This window comes from Sarcophilus harrisii, chromosome 3, assembly GCF_902635505.1.
Source record: "Sarcophilus harrisii chromosome 3, mSarHar1.11, whole genome shotgun sequence".
NCBI classification, from domain to species: domain Eukaryota; kingdom Metazoa; phylum Chordata; class Mammalia; order Dasyuromorphia; family Dasyuridae; genus Sarcophilus; species Sarcophilus harrisii.
In genome coordinates, this window is record NC_045428.1 from 502,636,508 (window position 1) to 502,663,918 (window position 27,411).

The 27,411-nt window shown below is 45.6% G+C and overlaps 1 protein-coding gene across 3 annotated transcripts; it reads right to left on the minus strand.

Annotated features, from left to right (window-relative positions):
* Window positions 1-763: 763 nt before the first annotated feature.
* ATG16L2 (autophagy related 16 like 2) lies at window positions 764-27,411 on the minus strand. Of its 3 annotated transcripts, XM_003764692.4 has the most exons (18): window positions 27,178-27,409; window positions 19,631-19,724; window positions 17,721-17,826; window positions 16,326-16,399; window positions 15,343-15,594; window positions 15,110-15,175; window positions 14,730-14,825; window positions 11,417-11,479; window positions 9,512-9,620; window positions 8,979-9,084; window positions 8,296-8,366; window positions 5,949-6,020; window positions 5,705-5,825; window positions 4,805-4,910; window positions 2,648-2,797; window positions 2,457-2,504; window positions 2,092-2,193; window positions 764-1,081 (listed from the first exon to the last, which is right to left on the minus strand). In XM_003764692.4, exons 1-18 carry the CDS (start codon window positions 27,308-27,310, stop codon window positions 994-996), a joined length of 1,857 nt encoding a protein of 618 aa, XP_003764740.1. In that variant the 5' UTR covers window positions 27,311-27,409; the 3' UTR covers window positions 764-993. The 3 variants fall into 3 exon arrangements, with proteins under 3 accessions (XP_003764740.1, XP_031817354.1, XP_031817353.1); XM_031961494.1 differs by lacking the exon at window positions 2,092-2,193 and having other exon boundaries at window positions 27,178-27,411; XM_031961493.1 differs by lacking the exon at window positions 11,417-11,479.

The window sequence follows — 27,411 nt, forward strand, 5'->3', positions numbered from 1 at the left end:
AACTTTTCAAGTGGAAGCGGGATTTAGAGCCGGTGCAACCTTAGCGATCCCGCCGTCTGGTCCCTTCACCTCACAGATGAGACCACCAGGGACTGAGCCCAAAGTCCCAGCAGAGGAGCCCCGCCTTGAACAAAGGACCCCGCACTCTAAAACCTTGGCTGCTGCCCCCCCGCCCCCATGTCTCCGAAGAGCTGTTGTGCACCGAAGGCTGGAGGGATAGGATGGAGGCGTTCCCCTGCTCCTCTGCCCATTCACCCCACTCTCCCATCCAGGGCCTTCTCCGCCAAATGCCCCAACCCCAATGGTCCGGCTCTCTATCCCACCATAGGCTGTCACTTAAGGATCTAAAGGAAACAGACCTGGAGCCTTCCTTACCATCCCAAATGGGGCCATACTCATCCTCCTCTTCCAGGGGAACAAACCTGGCTGCTGAGCAGTCCAGCCAGTGGGACTCATCACTGCGGTTCCTTAGGCAGAGTCCCCGCAAGCAGCCTCTACCTGGCCACGGCCACAGCCACCAGCCCCGGCTCCAAGGGGTGACTTGGCCGGCCATCAGGGAGCAGAAAAAGGGACTCGGCACGCAGCACCCATGACGCAGGAAAGAGCCCGGCATTCCTGCCTTAGGCCTTACGTGGGGGGTGGGGGTGGGGGGCAAGTTGAGAGCTTGGTCTGGGACTGAGATTCCGATTGTTAATTGTGGGAGATAACTTCCTCTTCGCCCAGGGACAGCGACCCCTTGGCTCCCCAAGCCCAAGGCTAGCCCGTCAATCAAAAGTTTTAATGCAAAAAAAATGCGAGTCCTCTTTCCCTTTGAATGTTTACAAAGACAGAGTACTTAAAATAGGACCCAGTCCTTTCCCTCCAGACCCAAAGCTCCCCACAATTGTCCTTGGTGCACCTCCCTGGCACCTTGGGCTCTGGAACCAGCCAGAGCCTCATCCAGGACCATGGGGAGGAGGCTCCCAGCTCCAGGGGCTGTCAGTCAAGGCCAGACTAACTCCAAAGCACAGCCTTCTTCCCCTGATCCACGCTTACGACATGTGTTCCAGCACAGCACCAGGCCACCGCATTGATGGAGACGCTATCAACAGAGGAAGGAAAGGGATATTAATACTGGGAGGAGAGAGGGAGAGGAGGAGGCTGAGTAGGGGTCAGGCCGCAGCTCTAACTCAACCACTGGTGGGCTGTGTGACTCAGTTGGTGTCTATCATCTCTGGACCTCAGCTTCCCCAGACATTAAACAGGAGTGATCATCCCTTCTCTGACTGGAGCCTCATGACAATCCTATGAAAGTACAGATTGGGCTTGTCCCCAATTTACAGGTGAAAAATTAAAGCTGAGAAAGAAAATGACAGGACCAGGAACACCATCATCACAGGGAACATTTCCAGGATACTTTGAGGTCTGCAAAGCACTTTACAAATCTTGTATCATTATCCTATTGATGCTCAACCACCTTGGGAGTCCCTTGGGAGGAAAGTGCCATTATTATCCTTCTTTTATAGATAAGGAGACAGAGGCAGACTCAGGTGAAGTGATGTCTGGGGCCAGATCTGACCTTGAGCTTCCCAACTTGAGGTCTAACTCTGTCCCCAGAGTCACCTCGCTGCCTCCCAAGGTGGTGGGATGGTGCTCAGGTGACAGAGATGGTCTCAGAGATCCCCTGGCAAGTGGCCACCTGGCCTCTGCCCGAGCTCTCTGGTGTGGGGAGCCCTCCTGAGACAACCCACTCCACTAGGAAGCTTTCTTGCTATTGGTCCAAACTCCGCCTCCATGTACCTGGTCCTGGAGCCCTCTACACACACTTAAAGACAGTTAGCATGTACCCACAGCATCCTCTCTCCCCCGGATTACAACGTCCCCAAGTTCCCTTTGACCCATCTGGGTGCATTATGATCTCCAAGAGGAGGGAAGGGGCCACCGCCTGAACTGTGGGATAAGGAGCTGGGCCCTTCTTCTGGCACCGGGAGCCTCTGCTGGAGCCTCCACACTGCGTGGCAGAGCCGGCCCCACAGGACCCTCGTCCCCATCCTGAGGGGCCAGAGCCCACGCCCAGAGGGAGGCTGCTCGGGCAGGAGGCCGCAGGCTCACCTATGGGGCCCATAGAGGCTGGTCTCCAGCTTGCCACTGTCCAAATTCCAGATGTAGAGGCCGCCATCGGCAGAACCAGCAAGGGCAAAGTTTTTGTCTGGGCTGGAGAAAGGAAATGTGAGACTGAGCTCTTCAAAGGTCACACACAGTCCTGCGTGCTGCTCAGGGTCTGTCTTCTCCCCATCACCAGCCTTGCTCTGGGCACTTCCCTGCTCCTTCCTTCCCCTCCCTCCTCAGCGGCCCCACTGAGGATGGGGCGGGGGCTGGCAGGAGAGATCGACCCCAAGGGAAGGGTGGGGGGGCACAGCGGGCTGCCAACGAGTGGGCCCAGGGGAGAATTCGAGGGGTGGGAATTCTGTCCTCACCTGAACACGGCTTTGGTCCAGTCGGAACCACACTTGAAGCCATCAGCCCTGAGGACGCAAGAGAGACAAGAAGGTGGGAAAGGATGGAACTCCCGGGCCCACCCCCTCTCTACCTCTCATCTAGGATCCAGAAGACCCTGGGTTCTGCCACAGGGGACGGGAATAAAGGAGGGGCTGGGGGCTCCCATCACCTGAAGACCTGGCGAATGTTGTTGGCTCGAAGGTCAATGACCTTAAGGGCATCATCCCGGGAGCAGCTGAGGAGGTGCAGCTGGTCACTGCTGATGCTGAGAGAGGTGACCCTTCCCTCCACAGGAATCACCTGTATGCACCGGGGCACCCTGGAAGGACACAGGACCGGGGTGGGGGGGTGTTAAAGGACCTCTCCTCTGCGAACACACAGACACACGAACACCACGAACACACATACACACACAATGCATACATATACACACATACATATATGCACACATATATACCCACAATACCCATACACATGCACACATCACACACACACACAATACACAAATTACATACACACACACTTCTGCCTCTCTCCATGCTAACAGAGTCCCTTTAAGCAGTGCTGGTTATAGAATGGTCTCCAGTTGGCTCAATGTCCTAGTGGACACTCTCCAACTTGTCCTTCCTGAAATATAGCCATGCTCTGTTTGAATGCTCTTATGACCTGATTGTCTAACTCTAAGCTAAAACTAAAGGGTTTCCAAAACTAAAGGTGATGGTTGAGCCAATTATGGTAAATGAATGTAACCCAGCACTACTGAACCCTAAAAAATTATGAAAAAGAGGGTTTCAGAGAAGACCCCTATCAAGTGATTCATAGTAAAGTGAGAAGAACCAGAAAAAAAATTTAGATCATAACACTGTGAAAAATAAATTTTGAAATGCTTAAGAACCCTGATCAACTAAACGAGTGACCATGATTCTAGAGGAATGACAATAAACATTAGTCCCATCTCCTAACAAAAAGGAAGGCATCCAAGTGCAGAATAAGACATATATACATACATACACATTGGCCTTGTCTAAATATATATATATATACATACATATAAATATATATACATATTTTTAGACAAGGCCAATGTGGGATTTTATTTTGATTGACTATACATATTTATTTCAAAAGTTTTGTTTTTCTTTTTTTCCTTCTGGGGTGAATGAGAGGGAGAGAAAATAAATGCCTGTTAATTGAAAAAAAAAAACTTTTAATTTAAAAAAAAATCTTGAGCTTATCTTAGTTTCTCACTTAAACTAAGATAGTATGACAGTGAGTGTTGGTGGGTGAAGGCCCAGTCAGTACAAACTCAAAACAAAGGGTTCACAGAGCAAAACCAAAGTTAACATATTGGGTTTCATGATGGCAAACATGGGAGTACCCTGGGAGCCACCCTGAGCTTTTTTTCTCTGTGCATATGTTCCATAGAAAGAAAGAATGAAACATAAATTTATTGAGCACTACTTACCACACCATGCTAAAAAAATATTATCTCATTTGAGCCTCACAACAACCTTGAGAGAGGTAGGTTTCCTACTTTATAGTTGAGGAAACTGAGGCAGAGATGAAATGACTTGCCCCAGGGTAACAAGCCTTACAAGTGTCTGAAGTTGAATTTTAATTCAGGTTTTCTTGACCCCAGGCCCACAGCCTATTTGACTCTAGGAAGTCCAAAAATTAGGCTTCAGAAGCGGGGAGGGGCACTAGAGGATATCTAGAAAGCAGGAGCAATACCAAGCCATGGGGTGAGCCATTCCTGGAAATAACTCTAAGATCAGGTGCTGAAATCCTTTCCCTTGCTTTCCCTGGACCTTCCTGACACATCGGCCAAGCAGTCATCACTGGGGAGAAAGCTCCGAGGACTTTTAACCTCACACAGTGGGGAGGCAGCAGCCCAGGAGGCAAGGGGAAGGCTGGGGAATTTTCAACATCAAAATGAAGTAAGGAATGACGCGTTTCTCTCATTATAGTCATAAGGAGACAAAAAGGAAACTATGAAAGCTAATAATGACAGAATGGAAATAAGACTAATAAGAAGAATAAAAGTTCTACTTATTTGTTTCGATTGAGATTCCTACTTTTGGTATATATTCTTTAAAAGGTCAGTGGAGGGACCTAATCTGCTGCAGCGAAATTTGAATCCCATCTAAGGGGCAGAGAGTGTGCCATCCCTTCACACCAGGGTAGGGATCTCCCCATCCCCTGTAGAGAGGGGACATTTCACAGATACTTCTTGACTGGCTGATAGCACATGAGGAAGGCAATCTGGACAACTCCTTCCCTGCCTGCTGCCCAATTTCTTTGGGGTTCACTGCTAGGTTTTTCTCACCTGCTGTCCCAGAATCGAATCTTCTGGTCGTTGTGACCACTGATGATGAGATGGTCTCCACATACCACGTCGTTGCAGTAGGAGACACCATCGATAGTTCGCGAGCCTGGGGGTTGAGGGGCCACAGGGTGAATGCCACAGGACCCAGAACCTCCAGAAAGGCCCTCAGTGGGCCAATGACATTGGCCCCTCAGCCTGTTAAATGTCCAACACACCACATGGGTGTGAAGGAGGGGAATGGGGAGTGGGGGTGATGAAGGTCTCAGAGGGCCATGATGTCACTTATAGGAACGAAGGCCTGGGTCAGAAGGAACATCGGGGACATGATGCAACCCGTTCTTTTTACAGCTGAGAGCACTGAAGCTCACCAGAATAATCTGCCCAAGGTGGCCCAGCTGGCAAGTAGTGAGACTAGGATTCACACTCAGGATCCCTTACCAAGTGAAGTCCCCAGGTACCTTGCCAGGCCCCCTTGGCTAGCTGCTTGGTTCCCCCCTCTGCAACCCCTGCTTGAGGGATGAACAGACCCCTAGACAAGGAGAGACCAGGGCATAGGGGAGGAGGGGTAGTGTTCTGGGGCCCGAGGCACAGCCTGGACTCAGTGGTCTCCCTGCACTTCTGAAAATACAGAAGATCAACAGGGATAAACAGTATCAGAGGATAGATGGGAGGGAGCAGAATTAGGAGAGAACCTGAGGGGATGGCTGACACATTGTTGGGAGAGAGAGCCTAAGTGCTGAGGGACAAGAGGAATTGGAAACAGGAACTGAGGTTGAGGTCTCGCTCACCACGGACACTGAAGGAGGACCACTCTGGGGAAGGAGCAGAAGGGGATTTGGCCCATGGAGTGTAGAAGGGAGGCAAAGAAGGTAAAAAGGACAGGGGTAGGGAGTGACTTACAGGACACTTTATTGAGATCCCACTCTTTCACAGTCCGGTCTCGACTCCCAGTCACTGCCTGCTGCCGGGTCAGCTTGAACTTGGCTGCTGTCACTTTGTCTGTGTGTCCAGACAGTGTTTCCTGTACCAATGATGCCATGAATCAAAGGTGTAAATTAGAAGCATCCAAAGAATGCTTCTAGTCCCTCCCTGCCCCACCATCCCCCCTACCCCAGTTCCCATCCCAAATTCAACCCCAACTCACCTTGGATTGGCTCTCGCCCACCTTCCAGAGCTGGGCAGCTTTGTTGTAAGTCGCTGCTAGCAAATAGCAGCCCTGAGGGAAAGGATGGAGATGGCTGGTGTGAGGACCCTGATCACTATCAATAATAGCCTCCTCACTGCTCTCCTTGCCTCTGGTTTCTTCCTCCTCCAATACTTCCTCCACATGCTGCCAGAGTGTCACTCCTCTGCTCATAAGCCTTTAAGGGCTCCCCATTGCCTACTGAACAAAGCAGAAACACCTGGCATTGGGGCCTCCAAGGATCTGGCTCACACCTAATTTCCCAGCTTCTCCTCACACTTCTCCCTTCCATGTTGTGTCTGCTTGGTGCCAACTAGACTATTCAGTGTGAACTAAGATCAGAATTTAGAAGAAATAGGAAGAAAGATTACTAATGAGTAAAGGACGTGACATACAAATAATCTAAATTACTTGAACAGGCTATGGAGAAATAAAAAATGGGAAATGAACAACACAAGTGACATGGATACCAATTGTACCAATTTTATCCAAAAGTCAAAACAATGTAAATGAATTGCTTTAAGAACCCAGAGAGCTTTTAAGTCAGTAAATATCTGACTTAACTGGCAAATGGAAAGATATTACTGTCAAAGGCAACAGTGGGTTAGAATCTCAACTCATCTGTAAAATCTTATGAAGAAGGACGATGGACAATTAAGGTGGAGAAGAACTGAAGGTTCCCCAGTTTAAAGAGGACTTGGAAAGCTTCCAGTGACATAAGTCATCCCAAGGATTCTTAGGGATGACATGGGAAGGTGGATGGAACCCGGAGGAAAAAAAACAGAAATATTTTACAAAAATCGTTTAGGCAAACTTTTGATTCCAACAAGTTGAGTTATTAAAGCACTCTTGAACACTAACATCAGAGTCCCTGAGGTGTTTACAAAGGAAGTAGAAATGACAAAAAAAGAAAAGAATAGAGATAGGGAAACATTTATAGAGATCTGAGATGGCCCCTTGTGGAGTATTAGGAGACTTGTGGGGTATTACAAGTTATCTGAAGGAAGGGAAGATGCCAAAGGTATCTTTGTGTGATGTGTGTGTCTTATGGCTGGTGGGAGGAACAGAATCTCTAACCCTGTTAATGCCCCAAAAAGGTGACTGAAAGAATATCAGGAACTCTGAAATGCCTATTCTCCCACCTACACCCATATCTTTATGACTGAGAATACCCTTGTTGAAGCTTTTGGAAGCAGCACTGCACAGTGGACTACATTGTCAGCACCTCACAACTGACTGAAAGATGTAGAGACAAGATATCGTATTGCTTATTGTTTAATTGATTCCTTATCCCTCACTCTCCCCAAAAACACATCCAGCTGTATAGGACAAAATATAGCCTTCAGGGTCTTTTTCAAGGTAAGTAGCTTCTTTGCACAAAGTTTTTTTCATATTGTCTCCCCTATTAGATTTTAAGCTTTTTTTCAAGATTTTACCAGTAAGGTAATCTAAGAAGGAAGTGAGGTCAAAAGATGTCATCAAAGAATGGTACAATAAGAAAAGATGGCCCATTCACATGGCAAGAGCAAGGGAAGATAGGCAGACAGCTGGAGTGCCCCTCAAAGACCCCTCACAATGGGGCCAAAGCGAGGAAGGCCTCTATTAGGGTAAGGGGTTCCCTTGTGTTGAACAAGAGTACCATAGGAGGGGGGTGGAGCAACAACATTGGCAGGTTCCTGAGTCCGTGAGACCTTAGATCCATCTGCAGTCACTCTTTAGAAGCAGCCCAGCATAGCAGGCAGGTGACACGGGGAGAAAACACTGGGCTCTGTGTTATAAAGATCTTTTCCAATCCTGCATCAGATTCATACTAACCGTGTGACCCTGGGCAAGTGACTTTGGCCTCTCCCAGTCTCAGTTTCCCCATTTTACAGATGAGGTATAAGACCTTCATAAGGTCATTGGGAGGATCAAATCAAACAAAGTAATACTGATAAATAAAGCACTTTGCCAGCCTTAAGCACTATGTTAACGGCTATTTTCACTACTATTACTGATCTGTGAATTGAAGGGTCACAGGCTCCCGAGTCCCCAACCTAACTCTGGGCCTCCTTGTCTCAGCAGGAAGATGAGTGCAAAGGCTGGGGCAAAGATTATCCCACATTTTACAGAGGAGGAAACCATTTTAAGCAAGGGAAGCCAAGGACACACAATTAAATTCAACCCATATGTCCTGAGCTACTCAGTGCAGACTGAGCCTTGCTTCTAGGAAAGAGACAGGTCAAAAAGACATTCCCAACAAACCCAACCACCCCCACAGCCAGGACGGGCCAGGGGACTTCTTCCCCTTTTCCTCATCCAAACTCACAGATGGTTCAAACTCCAGGCTCGTCACACTCCCCCCGGCCCCTTCCAACATCTGATCGGCTTCCAGGCGGCCTGGGGGAGATGAGAGAAAAAGGCAGTACTATGGACTCCCTCTGAAGCTGATAATGCTCATAGCATTAGCTCCATTTTTGCTGAGAAAATAACTTGACCAAGATTTCGTATCTAATAAGTCAATTCAGAACCTGAATCCATTGCTTTAGACCTAGTGCTTCTTTCTACAGGAACCACCAATTCATTTGGTTTCTCAAAAGTGTAGCATGAGGGTGGCTCCCCACTCAGGGTTCCCAGTGGGACTCAGCACAGAACCGTGGCTCAGAGGCTGAGTCCTGACTTTTAGGCCCAGTTCTTCCTTCAGGAGCTGTGAGGGACACATTCTGGAGTCTCTCTTTCCTCATTTATAAACAAGCTGAACTTAAAGTGGCTGAAGTCCTACCCTACTCTAAGTTTCCCGTTATTCCCCAATCTCATCCACTATCTCACTCCCAACAGTCAGTATTACTCTCACATAAATGGCAGGTTGTCTGTGAAACTAGAAATGGGTATGGGGCAGGGCCAGGAGACCATTAATATCCGGGGCTCAGGACACTCACCCCCATCCAAGACCCTCAAGGGGAGAAAACGACCGTTGGTGAAACTGGGGGAAGAGGTATAATATCCACTCACCTCCAACCACATTCCAGAGGCGGATGAGCCGATCAGCCCCGCCTGTGGCCAGGAGGCTGCTGTTGGAACTGAAGCAGACGGCATTAACCTCAGAACGGTGAGCCTCCTGAGGGGAAGCAGAAAGGGTTTAATGCCCTCCCTCACAGCAAGGACCCAGATTCTCCTTGTCTCCTGCCCCCATGACTAGCCAGGCTATTCTTCACACGGCTGGGGCCCATCCATCTCCTCTCTGTTTTCCCCAACCCATCCAGATTTCAATTTGTATTCCATATACACATTCATCTCCCATACAAAGTCAGTACCTTTCCAAATATTGCTGCTCTCTTTATTGTCTAGGGACCTCCTTAGCTCTCATGTGCCCACCCAGTCTAGTCAGGTTATCTTCCATCACTATTTATCTGACCCAACATCTCCCCATGGCTCTCTCAAGCATGCACGTATGTGTGAATACATGAACATATGTACTCACATATACACCTGCCCCATGTCCATCCTCTCCCTTAGTCCCTTTACAGTGGGTCCCTCTGCCTCACCTGGATATCCTGAGCTCTGGCTGGGAGACAGGAGACCCCACACACAGGAATACTTGTATATCGGGCCTCAGGGGTCCCACTCACAGAATGACCCCTTCTCTTCCTAAAACTGAGTGGGTGAGGTAAGAGTCAGTGATAATTCCTTCAAAAGCTTCCCCCCCAAAACCCATCACCTGGGTCTGGACCAGAGGCTGGGGCCACAAAGGCCCAGGAAAGTGACCACTGGTCGGAGGTGGGGAGAGGGCTGGCAGACCAAGAGCAAGTAGGAGAAGGAAGGAATGGCAGAAACTTCCAAGCCACAATTCTCCCAGAGCAGAGGCAAGAGGGAAAACCAGAAGAGACTTTGGCAGAGAAGAACATGTCACGTAGGAATCACTGGACTGGTCTAAGGGCCTTCTGGGGGTGGGATCTGCCCATTCTGCAGAAGAAATGGAGTCGTAGGAGTTCCATGTGGTATCCTGACTTAGCTTGGGGTGCTTGGCCCTGCCACGGGCTCAGTGTGATCTTGAGAAAGTTTCCCTTCCTTAATCTAGCTTTCAATTTTTTCATCTATAAAATAAGAATGATCTCTGTTCTTTGACCCCCAGAGAGCTGGCGAGGAGCACAATCGAAAAGAAGGGAGCGGTGAAGAAGAGCCCATGGCCAACATGAGGGATTCTTGACAGGAAAAAGAGTGGAGTGATGGACAAAGTTCTGGCCACGAGAGAAGGCAGAAATTCAGACAAAGCTGCAGACAAGCGGGGAAGCATCCAATAGTGTAAAAAGAAACAATCTGGATGGAACTGAAGTTCATGGTTTCATATACAACCCTTATTTTCAGTTCTTCTTTGTATGGGGAAATGTGCCTATTCAGGGATGCTTGGCAAAATTACGATACTCAAAAAGAAGATTTTGGAAGGACAAGGGTTAAAGAAACTTTTGGGTGGGAGATACAGCTTTCAAGAGTTCTCGATCCCCCTGTAAAACAGGTAGACTCCCACTTCACTTCCTCACCTGAGCCCTGAGGGTTCTCCAGAAAGAGCCTTGCCTGATCTTCCAGCAGCGATTCCTAAAATTAGGAACCAAAGTGGGCTGCCTCCCAAAAAGGAGAGGAGGGACAGGACCCCTCCCTTTCGGGGCCCTCATTCTGGATGAGCCCATGGGGCAGAGTGGACAGGCAGACACAGAGAGAACAAGCACACACCAAGTGAGTCTAGCAGAGCTTCAGCATCTCAATTCAGCCCTCAGCCTCTGGGAGCCTGTTCCTTGCCTCCCTGACTGCTGGTAACAGGAAGACACCTCTTCCCAAAAACCCAGCCCCAAACCATAACCTGAGAGAAAGGGCCAGCCTAGAAAAAGTGTCCTCAGAGAAATGACAAGAGGCAGGGTACAAGCTTTAGAGATCCAGGGGGCTCCCAGCTTGCTCTGGCTGGAAAGGACTAATGGCCACCATAGCCCCTACACTGCCTCACCTGTTCCACCCTCCAGACCTGGGGCAGACCAGGGGCTCCCCCAGAAGAAACAAGATAATGGGAAGGGAAACACTGCAGGAAGGGGATACTAAAAGAAAGGGACTAAGGGGAGACATTGGAGAGAAGGGGAATGGGATGGAGAAGAGGAAAGGAGGGGGACCAGAATGCAGTGAATCATTGGAGAAGAAAGCAGGACACTTGGAATATGGGGAAAGAGAAGCATGACAATGGGGGAGACATTGGAAGGAGCAAGAGTAGAAAGAGGGGAACACTGAAGGAGAGACTAGCAGAGATGGATGTGGGCATGGGAATGGGGGAGGGATGTGGCTATAGGAAAGAGAGAAGGGGGAGCACTGGGGGGAAAGAGGCAAGATGAGTTATTCAGGAGCCTCTGGTCTCACCCAGGAAAGCTGAGGGGCCACATGCCCCCCTGGCTCTCCTCACACCCACTTACTCCAATAGCCCCTTCATCACATCCATACAGCGTGCCAGGGTCATGGACGTGGCGGAGGCCGACCTGGAGGCAGAACCAGACAACGAGAGAGAGAAAACCATCAGGAGGATTGGGGCTGTAAGGGACAGATGAGGTCAGTGGACCCCAGGTGATGAGAAGGGAGATCTTAGGATCTCTTGGCTAGAAGGGAGCTCTTCACCTGTCCTCTGGGCCCTGACTCTGCACTGTCCACAAGGGCCAGAATAAGGATACCAGGAAGGTCAGGGAGTAATAGGGTAATGGGGCAGACAGAGCAACAGGAGAGATTTCACTCCCAAGACTCAAGGGGAGGGAGCTATAATTCCCATCTTTCAACATCTGAAAGGCCATGCTGAGGCAGAGGGCAAAACCAGGACCATGAGCAGTCCCAAGTAGACAAATTTTCTCTCAAAATAAGGGAGGGAAATTCCCAAGAGTTGGAGCTGTCCCACAGTAGAAAATACTGCCTTGATAGAGACTGAACTTCCTATTGTTGGAGGAAGTTCACTCTCTATCAAGGCAGCATCTTCCATGTCTATTGTTGGAGGTATTCAAGCAAAGGCTGAGGTAAGTATGTCAGCGAGAAGGTTCATGCACAAGGTCGGAGATCCTTCCAGCTCTCGTCACCTAGAATGGTTCTTCCAATTGCCAAGGAAAGCAGGAAGGGAGCTTGGAACAAGCCTCCCATCTGAAGATACTTTTGGAGCCTGAGTGACACCATAAACAAAAAGTTAGGTGACCCAGTGGAGAGAATACTGCTAAAATCTGCAGTCGTGAGGAAGAACTGAGTGCAGCTCAGACACATTTAGCTAGCTGTGTGATCCTGGGCAAGCCACCTCACCTCGGTTTCTTCAACTGTAAAATAGGGATAATCATAGCATCTATCTCCCAAAGTTGTTGCAAAGGTCAAATGAGATAATAATTACGACATCATATATTAATTATTATTAATTTCTAATATTGTTGTAAGAATAAAATGAAATATTTATAAAGCACTTCACACTACATCTGACAGAGAGCTTAATGAACACTTTTTTCCTCCCTCCTCTTCACTTCAGTGGGATCCATAGTATCATTCAAACACACTGCAAAAAGCTCCTGGTTTATCATGGTATCAGAGCTGGGAGGGGACCTTAGAGATCTCCAAGCCTCAGGCTCACCTATAAATTACTTCAACTTTGATAGTAAGTTATTCAGTATCTCCACAAAAAAGTAATGGTTTACCAATAACTTGCTCCATAGTTATTCTCTGACAATGTATCACAGAATTGGAGGGCATTTTCCAGGCCCTGAAGTTATTTTGTATCTCTAGGGCTTAGCACAATGCTTGGCACATAAGTGCTTAACAAGTACTTGCTTACTTGCTGACTGGCTGATGATCCCATTAATCCAATTTCTTGCTACAAATGCTGCCCTGTGGTGTTACGTTTTAGCTCTATGGTATGCTACATCCTGTTAGTAAAGCCTTAAGGAATATTCTTCCATGGCACCTGTTTAACATATTGGATTACTTGCTGTCTAGGGGAGGGTGTGGCAGGAAAGGAAGGAGAAAAAAATTTGGAACACAAGGCTTTGCAGGAGTGAATGTTGAAAACTATGCATGTGTTTTGAAAATAAAAAGTTTTATAATAATAATAATAATAATTAAAAAAAAAAGAAAACCTATGGACCGTGTTGGTATACTATGGTCCATGTGTCACAAAGAGTTGGACATGACTGAACAATTGAATATGAAGTTGCATGTAGGAAATTCCAATCATTTGTTAAAAAAAAATCTTTCAGAAGTTTGGAGTTTTTTTGGTAGTCACAGATTCCAAGTTAAGAACGCATTCATAAACTCATATTATCTCTGATTTTACTGAATAAAATAATTCTTGAATTGAGAAAAAAAATAAAATAAAAAGTTTTTTTAAAAAAATAAAAGATCAGGGTTAAAAAAAAAAAAAAAAAAGAAAAGAAATGTTCTTCCTTGGAGGATAAATTGGATCTTTGTTTTTGGTTTGTTAGTTTTGTTTTTCAGACTGGGTCTTCCTATCTTGCCCTGCTCCACAGGGACTGTGGAGGGTGGCTCCCCAATACCCCCCACCCTGATGGAGGTTCACCATGTTGGTGGCAGACGAGGCACTGGCCCCCAATCAGCTTTAATTCTAATGCGGCACTCAAGCAATTCTCCAGCCTCAGCCTCGCCAGGCCTGGGGACCTCAGGCGTGGGCCACTGGGACCATCTAAGTTAGCGTTGAAGGGAGACTGGGCGAGGAGGCCAGAGGAAGGCGGAAGGGCCATGAAGTATATGGGGTTGTTTAACTGAGAGAAATGAAGTCTTAAGTGAAGGCTGGATGGCGGCTTCAAGTATATGAAAGTCCTCCTGCAAAAAGGAGCCAGGCTTGCTTTGTCTGGGTCCTGAGGGCAGGACTCAGCAGGAGGAGCAGTAACCAAGAGGCTGGATACTGGCAAAAGCTTCCTATCAGAGGCTGTCCCAAAGTAGGAATGCCCTAAGGGGGAGGGCTCCCCCCCACATAAAATGGAGGAGGGCTAGATAGCTAATTATGATGTCCGTAGAGGCCCTCCAGCCTGTCCAGAAAGAGGCCCCTGGCCAGCTCGGAGAGCCTAGAATCCAGCCACAGCAGCCTCGTGACAGAATGGCTTCACCTGGGCGTCCCAGGAGCTCTGGGAGCCCCAAGAAACCTCGGTTTCCTCCTCTGGAAGATGAGCAGGTGGCAAGTGACCCATGTGACCTTTTAGGGCCCTTCTGGCCCTGGTCCTGTGCTCAGGAGGATCTGGACATCACTTAACAAGGGCCATGTCACACAGAGCGGGGGAAGGGAAGGAGAGAGGATGAGCAGAAAGCTCAAGATCAACTTTTGGCTCTGCTTATATGACCTTGGGTCAAAAATCCCTCCTTGAGCCTCAGTTTCCTCTCTGTAACATGAGACGGTTAGTCTCAAAGGACCTTTCCAGCCTTAAATCTAAATCCTATAATCTTAGATGGGAAAACACAAACCATCCCTGGAAGTCAGTCTCACTGTGCTTCCCCTCCATATCCACAGAATATTTGTCAAAGGGAAATGAGGTCAAAATAGCCAAAATAATGACTTGGGCCCTTGGTTTTTTCCCAAGGTCAGTTAGTTTGTGAAGCCACCGTATCCCTGAGTCACTGGCCAAAAGGATGGGACAGAGCCTGAGGATTCCCATCCCCGAGGGCAGAGCTAAAGAGAGGAGTTTCAGGATGCTTTGGCCCAGGGATCTGGCCTGCAGGGCCTCAGTCTCTTTCAGTTTGTCTCACAGCACCACTTACCTAAAGGGTCGTTTCCATCGTTTCTCACAAGTTTCTACCTCCAAGAGCTCCTCCTTATGGGCAGGGGCCTCCACAATGTTTGGAGGGTCCAGGGTCCTAAGGAAAGAGAATCAGGACAGCTCAGAACGCCCCAAGAGGCTCTACCCAAGGCTAACGGGAGTGGAGGTCTCTGGGGTTTGGATGCCCTGTCAACCCAACTGAACCCTATCTGTCCCCCAAGGTGAGCTACTGTATTGTCCATACTTCCATTCCAGTTTCTTCCTCTGTCAAATGTTAAGCTAGTCAAATGTTAAGTTAGCTGGTCCCTAAGGCCACTCCCCCCCAACATCCTATGACCAAAGACATGGCCCTTTAGATTCCAGATGACCACCCCCACTTACTCAGAGATGTTAACTGTCCTCCTCATGGCCTTCTTCAGCTCCTTGGAAAGCCTGGCTTGCTTGACCCTGAGAACAAAAGGACTCCAGGAGTCTGAAATGTACAGTCACAGCCACCGTCCCCCAAGGTCTAGGATGTATATCTCCCCTCAGCCTCAGGTCTCAGTAGGAACAGAGGCTACTGCTCTTCCCTCAGGGACTTGTCAAGGACAGGAGGGTCCCTCCTCAAACTTCACCTCTCAATCCGCTCATTGCAGTAATTCTGGTCCTCAGCTGCTTGCATCTTGACTTGGATCAGCCTTTCCACTAGCTCACGGCCTTCCTCCTCCAGCTGTCTCAAGGCCCCTTCCTGGTGGCCGGTATGGGCCCACAGTGTGTCATAGGCCTCCTTCCCTTCCATGATCCTGTCCTGCTGCCTGGCCACCTGCTCCGCCAGCCACTGACGTGTCTCTTCTAAGTCATGCACCCTGGCATCCAGAGCTGACAGCCTGCAGGAGATGGAGGCCAGGGAACAAGACAGATTTGGAGGTCAGGTTCCCCCTTCCTGCTCCCTCACACGGAGATGGGAGGGCCTGCACAAAAGACCCCAAAGCCCCTTTACAATGTAAGGCTTTAGGAATGACTGCTCCTGGGACAAACCACCAGATCATCAGAGGGAGGGAGGGAAAAGTCTGCTGTCTTTATAATGTGCCTGAAAACAGGGCATTCCCAGTGTTTCTGATAGAGATCTTATTTCTAAAATAGAGAATTAATTCAAATTTAAAAGAATAAAAGCCATTCCAATTCCAATAGACTTGTGATGGAAAGCGCCATTCACATCAGAGAGAGAATTATGGAGATTGAAATTGGATTAAAGCATAGTATTTTCACTTTGTTGTTGTTTGCTTATTTTTTTTTCTTTTTCATGTTTTCCTTTTTCCCTTTTGATCTAATTTTTCTTGTACAACATGATAAATATGGAAATGTGTTTAAAAGAATTGCAGATATCAAACCTTTATCAGATTGCTTGCTGTCTTGAGGAGGGGGGAAGTAAGGGAAGGAGGGAAAAAATCTGAACACAACATTTTACAAAAATGAATCTTGAAAACTATCTTTACATGTATTTGGAAAAAATAAAATACTACTAGGAAAAAAAAAAAAACCAGGGCATCCCTAAGAGCCTAATCTGTCCTACAGAAACAGATCATGGTTATGCTTGGGAGATCTCTTAGTGTCTCACCTGCCCAGCTGCTCCTCCAGCATAACATCCTGGGAGCTCAGGGTCATATTCTTCTCTACCACTTGGTATGCCATCTGCAAATGGGAACAAGGTAGAGAAAGAATAGAAATGATTTCTAGAAGTGGCCTCAATCTCTGAAGTCTGAGTCCATTTTTTCTTGCTCTGGTGCTGGACTCCATACAACCTATTATACAAGATTGACACCTACGATGATGTAATTATAAGTACATAAGAGCCAACAAGGACTGGACGAGGGGCATTCACTCCATCTCCCACCACCATGGCAACTGGCCAGTCCTCCTTCATTTCCCCACTGAGACCAAGTCCTGTCTGAAGGCCTTCCTTAAAGCTAGCTGAGCCCCAAGTGAAGAAGACAGACTGTGAAGTGGATAATAAAGAATTTGTGCTTTATTTCTGGCTATTCTCGTGGTGATTACTCAGCTGAAACCAAGGCTACTGCAGAGACCTCCAAAAAGTTAACCAGAACATTATAGTGATCTGCCCAGAGTTACACAAGCCAGGCCCTACTATTTACTCTGTGTGCCCCTCATCTCTCTAGGGCTGTTTTCTTTTTTTCCTCCATTTTGTTTCATGTTTCAATTAATAAGCACTTATTTTCTATCCCATTCTAACCTAGAAAAAAGAAAAACAAGCCACTTATTAAAAAATGGGAATAATAAAACAAAACCAATTCCTACAAAAGCAATGGCCAAACAATGTGACTCATTCTGTCCTGAGTCCATCACCTCTATAGGGATCCAGATAGCACTTCTTTTGATTGGGTTTTTGATTGGGAATCGTGACAGGTCACTGTATTGATCAAAGTGATCAAGGATTTCAAAGTTGGTTGTCTTTACAATGTTACTATTATATAAATTGTTCTCCTGGTTCTACTCATTTCATTTAAGATCAAAGGAAAGCTTCATCAGTTCAAATAAATCTTCCTAACTTTCTCTGAAGCCATTCCTTTTATCATTTCTTAAACACAACAGAATTTCTTGACATTTATATACAATAACTGGAAAGGGAAGAAAGAAACATTTACATAGCACCTATTATGTGCCAGGTAAGCACTTTACCTTATTTAATCCTCAGTACAACTCTGGGAGGTAGGTGCTATTATTATCCCCATAATAATATGGGGCAAGGTGGAAGTCTCTTGCCCATGGTCACACAGCTAGTTAAATGTGTCTAAGGCTGGATTTGAACTCAGGTCTTTCTAAGTCCACTCAGGTTTTTCCTAATTTTAGGCCCAGTGCTCTGTCCACTGAGCCACCAACTGCCCCTGATATTAGGTTCAGTCATTCCCCAACTGACGGATACATTCTCTATTTTCAGTATTTTAGACCCATAAAATAAAGTGGACGTTCTCTAACATCTTAAACATGTACCTACCTCCCCACAGACCAACTTGACCTTATCCACTTCTTCCTCCCATTTCCTTCTGAGGTCCTCAGGTGACTGGGCAGAATCCAGCACTGGCCTTGCTTTCTCCTCCTCCCTGTCATCCAGAGAGAAGCTTTGGATCACACACACACACACACACACACACACACACAGCCTGTATCCCTCCTGGCTGGGTCTTATCTCTCATTGCACTCTGGGACTGGAAGATGCCCAAATCAATCTTCCCTCCCCCACATATTCTAGGAAAGGTGTGAGCCAGTCAGTGAGGTTAGAGACAGAGAGGCAGCTCTGATATTTAGTCAGTGCTCTGCACCCCGAGTCTGAGAAGTGATACTTTCCATGGCTAGCACAGACCAAGAAACAGGATACATATAAAGGTCGGAGGGGAAAAGCAGAAGTTTTCCTCTTGTCCACCATCTCAGCTAGGGCTTCATGATCTGACTTTAATCTCTTCTCTGTATCATGGTAAACTCCCAGAATGTCAAGCCCCTCCCCTACATTCCCACTAAAGTATAAATCATGTGCTCTAGTCAAATGAAAAATGATGTTCAAACTACCTGTGACTTGGGTCCCTTCACTTAACCCAGGGAATGGTAGGACCCAGACTCCCTTTCTTTCCCACTTCTCCCTTGCCTTGCCTAGGAAGGCCATGTGACATCCTCCCTTCCCTTCATTTGTCATTAAAACATGTGGTACAAATATTTCAGAGTCTGATTCTTTTTGTACAGCAAAATAACGTTTTGGTCATGTATACTTATTGTGTATCTAATTTGTATTTTAATATATTTAACATCTACTGGTCATCCTGCCATCTAGGGGAGGGGGTGGGGGGTAAGAGGTGAAAAATTGGAACAAGAGGTTTGGCAATTGTTAATGCTGTAAAGTTACCCATGCATATATCCTGTAAATAAAAGGCTATTAAATAAAAAAATTAAAATTAAAAAAAATAAAAAAAATAATAAAATAAAACATGTGGTACAACTGAGGAGCTCATATCTCCATGCTTCTTTCTGAAACACAGATGCAAAAACTTCTCCCAATCCTAGATCATCCCACATTCAAATCAACAGTTGGGAGGCCAAGCAGAGGCAGAGAAGAGAGGAAAGGAGGGACACAGACAGACAAGATGGGAAAGAGAAGCAGTGAATTGGGAGTCAGATTCCTGAGCTCTGCCTTGGACTAATGATGGACCCAGTGCCTCAGGCTCCTAATCTGTTAAATGAAGTGCCATCTAACCTATGAGAAGAAGAAAGAAAGAAGACAGACAATTAAGAGGGATGGAGATGGACTGTCAAGAATGAGGGAGGGGAAAAGACAGAAGGAAGAAGAAAGGAAGAAAAAGTGAAGAAGTCTAGGAGAGAGGGAGAGAGACAGAGGCAGAGAGACATCCACAGCTGGAGGGAGGGCTTGATCACGTCTTGCACCAGGCAGAGAGTCAGTTAATGTTTGCTAGATGAATAAATAGGAGGGGGAGAGACTGGAACAACCAACCTCCTGGAAGGGTCTCAGTCATCAGGCCACAGAGTCATCTCTGGCTTGGGGAATTTGGTGGGGAGGGGCTCAAGGGAGAAAGGCCTAATTGTCCCTGGCTGGAGGGAAACTGGTGTGGCCTCTGGGGCAATGAGGTGCCAGGAAGAGAATTAACCAGGGGAAGTGCACAGGGCAATCATTGTATGGGCCTGTGGTTGGGCACCATGCCCGCCCTCCCTCCCCTTAGAATTTCTTGCCTCAGGCCTCCCCTCCTCACTCTCTGAACCCCCTACCCATCCATGGTCACTCTCAACTCCACTATCAAGGGCTCCCCTTCCCTATTAAAATCTTCTTCCCTTAGAGTCCACAGACTTTTCCACATGCCATTCCCCAAATCTTTCTGTCCTCCCCTTGACCCTCTCTCTTACCCTGAAGGGAGATGAACAAGTTCACTGGGAGGTTCAGGTGGCAGCTTTTCTGTGATATGGGCCAACAGGTCTGATTTTTCCAAGAGTCTGTGATCTGAGAGGAAGATGGCAAAAGCAGGGATTTGTAAGGAGGAGACTCTCCATATCCACCCAAGTCCCGTCAATACTTCCATTGAGCTCTATTCCCAGCCCTAGACACCAGCACCAGAGAAGGAGTCAAAAAGTATATCCACTCTCCTGGATAGTGGATACTCAGAGTATCCTTCAGGACACTCATAATCCTGAATCTTTTCCATCTCCCCATATTTATCAGGCTATAATCTGCTCTTTTCTCCCACTCCAAAAAGTGGGTGACCTATAAACCCCTGCTCTGCCTCTGTGGGCTCCAAAGAGAGGATGTGAACCTGGTCCTCCCTCCCAAGACCTAGAGAGATTCAGAAGAGGATAGAAGGTACCATATTATTTCCTTTCCCAATAAAGAACTGGGAACCCCCAAGTATTACAGGTACTGAGTGAATTTAGCAGCCCCAGATGGGTAGGGGAGGAGCTTCGTTCACCACACTTCCTCTTTCAACACTAAGTTTCCTCTAGGGTGTATGTAGAAAGTTAAGAGGCCAGGCCAAAGTGTGGTTTATCCATCCAGGACCACTTCTCTTCCTTCAGTACCATGCACAGCACCCTTCTCCCCCACACAGCTTTTCCTGATTGGCCACAACAACCTTTGCTTATCCACAAATTCTCAATGCCTTCTGGCTGCCTCCTCTCCACCCTCCCCATACTTATCTAAGGAGCCATCACCAAGTCTGATATTTTACCTGGGCAGTTCCAGTTTGGTACTCTCTTCTAGGCCTCAGTTCTAAAAGAGAACTGACCTTCTCCCACTCTTATCAAAGACTCCCTGAGGGCAAGATAGTCTCTCCATTTTCCTGGCTCCCTAACCTGATAACCCTTTCTCTCCATTTGAGTCATTTTCTATGGAAAGGGGAAGTCATAACATGGTCTCAGGAAAGTTCTTCATAAGTCTATACTGAATACTTTTTTTAAAAAATCAAATGTTTCACTTTTATTACAGAATTCAAAATAAAGAACTCATTCCAAGGCTTGCATTTAGACTACCATTCCAAAAATGGTCCATTTTTATTAACTTTTGTCTTGACATATTTCCATCCCAACAGGACTATTTTGCCTACAAGGGCTTTAAAGTTTATCAAAATTGACGTTAACAGAGTAGTTTATTTTCATAATCATCTCAAGCTGTTTAAAGTATGATTATCATTCCATGTATGTTAAACATAATAGCCTTTTAAAAGCCATATTTAGTTACTATTTAATTCATATAAATTAAATTCTATTCTATTGATAGCTCATATACAGGAAAAAATTTAAAATCCTCATGTGATATTACTCTTCAACCTTACCCTTCTTTCACAAGTCACTTTAAGTGCTCTAGTTAGCGAGTGTGAAAACTTTTAGCTTAACTTCCTAAATTATCTATATCACTCATTTTAACTTTATTACCAAGTTGTAATCAATTATTTCATCTAACAGCAGCACAAAGGTTTTAACCTGTTCAGTTGCTATCTTTACTTTGTAAAGTGGATGGCCCAAATGTATCTTAATTTATGATATGTTTGAGATGTTTTAAAAACAACTAGTCATAAAAATGTGAAGACTATTTAAATAATAACACAGCACATATCTACCAAGACCAAACAAAACAGGTTTTAAAGCTCTTATCCCTTGTTTACAAAATACTTGTTGTAAACAAGGGACAAGAGCTCACTTGCTTAGATATTTGAAATATGAATTTCTTATGATCTAAAGGGGAAAAAATAAAAATATTGGGCAGCAGTCTTATATCTGAAATTCAATGGGACATAACTGAGACACAAAACAGCTAAATCTACAGATCCAAAATATGAATTTTATTTATAAACATGCATAGATATGTATATATTTAAACTGTCCCATTCATTCAGAAGTCTAGTCATCTCCTTCATCATTCCAAAGTTTAAGCACATGTTCTGTTCAGCTACATAATAAATTGGCAAACATTACACCATTGACATTACAGGACAGTTGCCTATGAAATTTGACTTTTGGTCTAGGACTCCAGCTCCATTTCCTTATAGATTAGCCTCTTCCTCAGAGAGCATTTTAAATAACCATGAAGTGCTGCCAGGTCCATGACCATCTCTGGAGGTACAAAAGCAGGGTTGGCAACAAACTGCAAATTAGGGTCTCCAATAAAGTTTTCTAGCAAGCCAAGGGTAGCTAGGTGGTTCAGGGGATAAAACACTGGGCCTGCCATCAGGAAGCCTCATCTTCACGAGTTCAAATCTGGTTTTGTGACTCTGGACAAGTAACAACAAAGTCATAACTATGCCTCACTTTCTTCATCTCTAACAATGAGCTAAAGAAGGAAATGGCAACTACTCTAGTATCTGCCAAGAAAATCCCAAACGAGATCATGAAAAGTCGATACAACTGAACAACAACAACATCAACAAAAGCAAGCCAGAGAAAGAGTTTCTCACAATTGTGGTTACTTTTGGCTGAAATATCATGGTCCTGTGGTCTTCTTCCTGAGGAAGACAATTGATTTTGCCTCAACTATTCTGTCTTTAATATCTACTTTGTTGCCACACAACACTATAAAGATACTTTCACACACATAGCAGATTTCTGTCAGTTAGGTACATGTTTTTTAAGTAGTATGCTATTTTTTCAAATACATGCAAAGGTAATTTTCAACATCCACCTTTGAAAAACCTTGTGTTCCAAATTTTTCACCCTATCTCCCCTCTTCTCACCTCCACTAAGACAGCAAACAATCCAATATAGGTTAAATATGTAATTCTTCTAAACATATTTCCAGATTCATCATGCTGAACAAGAAAAGTCAAATCAAAAGGGGAAAAAAAATCACACACACACACACACACACACACACACACACACACACACAAAGCAAACAACAGCAAAAAAGGTCAAATTGCTATGCTTTGATCCACATTCAGTCTCTCTAGCTCTGTCTCTGGATGCTGTCGTTACTTTCCAACACAAGTGTACTGGAATTAGTTAGACACATTCTTGGAACTTTTTTTTTTTTTTTGGTGCCTTATGATTTTTTTTAATAGTTTTTTATTTACAAGATATATGCATGGGTAATTTTACAACATTGACAATTGCCAAACCTTTTGTTCCAATTTTTCCCCTCCTTGGAAGTAACTCTTAATGTTATATAAAGCATTACAAGGATACATTGAGCTGGGATGTAATAACTACCTCTCAGATCACCAAATGTCTCTTGGACAAGTGTCCATCACATATAGAGTTAAATAGGATCCCTGTTTGCATGGAGCACAAGAGGATGAACCTTATCACTCAAGAAGGCTACATACTTTTTCCCAAATTTGCCAGTCAAAGGAAAAAATAATGATGATTGTTGGAGGGGATGTGGGAAAACTGGGACATTGATTCATTGTTGGTGGAGTTGTGAACGAATCCAATCATTTTGGAGAGTAGTTTGGATCTATGCTCAAAAAGTTATCAAACTGTGCATACCCTTTGATCCAGCAGTGTTACTACTGGGATTATATCCCAAAGAGATTATAAAGAAGGGAAAGGGACCTGTATGTGCACGAATGTTTGTGGCAGCCCTTTTTGTAGTGGCTAGAAACTGGAAACTGAATGGATGTCCATCAGTTGGAGAATGGCTGAATAAATTGTGGTATATGAAAATTATGGAATATTACTGTTCTGTAAGAAATGACCAACAGGATGATTTCAGAAAGGCCTGGAGAGACTTACACGAACTGATGCTGAGTGAAATGAGCAGGACCAGGAGATCATTATATACCTCTACAACAATACTAGATGATGACCAGTTCTGATGGATCAGGCCATCCTCAGCAACGAGATTAACCAAATCATTTCTAATGGAGCAGTAATGAACTGAACTAGCTATACCCAGAAAAAGAACTCTGGGAGATGACTAAAAACCATTACATTGAATTCCCAATCCCTATATTTATGCACACCTGCATTTTTGATTTCCTTCACAAGCTAATTGTACAATAATTCAGAGTCTGATTCTTTTTGTACAGCAAAATAATGTTTTGGTCATGTATACTTATTGTGTATCTAAGTTATATTTTAATATATTTTAACATCTACTGGTCATCCTGACATTTAGGGGAGGGAGTGGGGGGGTAAGAGGTGAAAAATTGGAACAAGAGGTTTGGCAATTGTTAATGCTGTAAAGTTACCTATGTATATATCCTGTAAATAAAAGGCTATAAAAAAAAAAAAAAAAAAAATTTGCCAGTCAAGTGATGTTTCACAAAAGTAATTTTCCCAAAACTTTCGTCACCAATTAATGAAGGTTTGAAATGCATTTGCAGGGCTTTTTTGGGGGGTGGCCATCATGACAGTTCTTCCAAAAGTGTCTCCTTCTCCACCTGACTGCTGTAATAAATTCTTAATGATGGATTTTTCATTCATTCATGTTCTCAGGAAGGTAGATAAGAGAACTTTTCCTGAAGCCCTCTGCATAGTAACAATAATGTTGCTTATGTTAGAAATAATAGGAGCTCCCATTTCAATAGAGACAGTATTAAGGTATATAAAATACTTAGCTCACAACAACTGTATGAATTGTACATAAGAAGTATCACTGCTTGATAGAGAAACTGAAGCTCAACTATGTCAAAGCTGGGCCTTCAATCCAAGGCTCTTCTGACTCAAAAGACCACCTCTTCCTACTTTACCTTACTACTGCTCTTTAGAACCTCCTGGAAGTCAGCCCAAACCATAATAAGCTCAATGGATATGTAACCCAATACCTCCATTTAACAGATTAGGAAACTGAGGCCCACAGAGGTGGTTGGCCCAAGGTCATTCAAGTAGAATTAGGGTTGGAATCCAGAGCCTCTTGCTCTAAATCCAGAGTTCTTTCCATTGTCCTATCCTTTGATTAGCAAACTAGCTCCTTGAAAAATATAGAGAACATGACTCTAGGTGCCTTTGAGACATTGGTAGGGGCCTGTCAGGGGGAAAAATATAAGAACGTGCCTGGAGAAGGGAGTCAACACAAAATTCATCATAAGAACTTTCAGCTAGGGAAATGAGCTTATGAAACAATATAGTATAATAGAAAAAGACCTGGAATTGAAGTGAAAAGACCCACTTTTTTGAATCTCAGTTCCAATTCACAGACAAATGATTAAATCTCTTTGAGCCTCAGTTTTCTCCTTTGTAAATTAAGGATAATCATCTTTGCATCCACAATTCCAGAGAGTTATTATAGGGAAGAAGCTTTGCAAGCCCTAGAGCTACAGAAATAGGAGCCACTGGTATACTAGAGCTGCCACCTCGGTCCCTACAGGACAGCTTTGGCCTCTCCTGCTCACCACAGAGCCCACCACACCTGAACTTTCCTCTTGTTGTAGGAACCCAGGGTTTGCCACAGAGTCCAGGAAAATAGAAGAGCTCATCAGCAAGCAAAGAGCTGAGCTAGCAGTCAGGAGACAGGTACTGGAAGCTTCCCCAAGGTCACCAAAGGGCAGAAGAAGCTGACCCAGGCTCAAAAAGGAAGGATGTGTCATTGTGCAAGGAGCAAAGATGAGTTCTCAGGAAGAGGTGCTCCTGAGGCTTTGGGGGATGAGAGAGGTAGAGTTCATAGCAGAGGCAGAGAACATAGCAGCAGGTCCCACCAATGGCAAAAGGCAGCAGCAAGAAGGCCAAAGGACAAACTTAAGACTTTCATCTCCATGGATACAAGGGTATAGAAGAACTGAAACTGCATTACCAGACACATGTTCAGTAGACTAAATGAAATCTTTGGAGATGAATGCTATATTACTAAGCAAAAAGAATAACATTCGCCCTGAGCAGAGATTAGAGATCACCACAAGGCCATCACCACATTCCCTTCACTCTATATCAGAGCTGGAGCTACAGTGGCCAAATCAGACTTTTGTCCAGGTGCTGAAATGGAAAGGCAAGGTGGGCTCTACAAATTAATGGGGATAGAAAGTACTGCCCTGGACCTGGGAGGTCTCATGGAGAGTAGATACTTCAAAGACTCTTTAAGACATCATTTTGGGGCAGAAGGTAGCCTAGCTTCTTAGAAACCAGGGCCTGAGCAAAAGGCTAGAGAGTGGTCCCCTAATCATGATCTATATACAGAAAACAAGCATTTTAGGGACCTAGATCCTCCAGGGCAAATGGAAGACAGAGAATATACGTCTCCATATCATGTCCAATCAAGAAGGCCACTAAATCTCTAGGGTGCTAAAACATAGTCCCCCTCCAGACCAAAATCTGTTCTCCATAAAATATACATAAACAAGATTTTGTCCAAAGGCTATTATTAGTTACAATTCTACCTAAATCAACCCACAAGCAATTACTAAGCAGATAAATATATAGACTATAGGTAAATGGACACTAAGGGCCATACTAAGAAATCCACATAAATATGTTTAGAAGAATTGCACATGTTTAACTTATATTCGATTGCTTGCTATCTAGGGGAGGAGGAGGTGGAAAAGGGAGAAAAATATCTATTTTTCTTTTCCCAATTCTTCCACCTTCACAAGGAGTAAACCTGGGAACCAGGTGGCAGGACTATCTCTCCTGGGGGGATGGGGTAAGGATGAAGTCTGCTTTTTCATACATATCAGTTTCAAATCCCGAGCATTCTTAAAGAATCATTCTATCACACCTTCACCAGTCTGCTCCTCCCTCCACACTGGGCTAACCCTAACCACCCAGGACAACCAAAGTCTCCCTCAGGTCATACATTCTGTCCTGAGATCACCTCTTCCTCAATAATGTTTTTCTTCCTTTCTCCTGAGTCCAACCCAAACCACAGCATTGCTTCAGCAGAGACTCCACTGGTCACCAAAGGGACTCTACTGGATCATTATAATATATGTAATATACATACACACATATACACACACGTGTGTATATCCTTTCCTCGGATATAGGTTCTCTAAACCCCATTTCTACTAGTTTCCCTCAGGCCCTCTCTGTCCCTGGGGCCACCATTCTGTCCCACCCAGTCTCACTCTAAATCTTCCATACCAGATCGCCTTTCCTCTTTTCAGTTCTTAGATCCTTCCCTTTCTTTTCCCAGTGTCATTGTTTCTTAGTCCCACCTCCATCCCAAAAACCACCTTTCTCTCCCACCTGAATTCCCCTAGAATACTACATGACTGTCTCTTCCAGGATCCCAAGGGGTGCTATTAGGAGTGGGAGGTACTTCTTCATCCTGCTCTTAATTCTTCTTTCTCTTCAGGGTGGAAATTTCAGAGTGGGCATCTGCCCACCTCACAAGGTGCCCCCACCCGTCTCTAGGTCACGCGTGTCTGTATCACCCCAGGCCTTTCTTCCATCCTTCCCGTTTCACTCACTCGGGTTGGCCCCCTCCAATCGCCAAGAACCTCCAGTCCTGTGCACGCCCAGTCCCACTCCGACGCCCCTAGTCCGCTGCTTCCCACCCCCACCCCCTGCCCCTCCCCAGGACTGTCACTCACAAGCCTCCACCAAGTCCAAGAACAGAGCTTTCTGCCTCCGGTCCCGCTGCTGCAGCTGACGAATGATGTGCAGCTTCCAGCGGCAGGAGGAGGGAAGGGGCGAACGTGGGGCAAGAGTCCCGGGTCCTGGCATGGCGGCCCGCGCTCCCAAAGGCACCGATTCGCTCCCTCCGCCCGCCCGCCCAACAGGCACAAAAGCTTCGCCGACCAAGGCCTGAGGGACGGGGGCGGGAC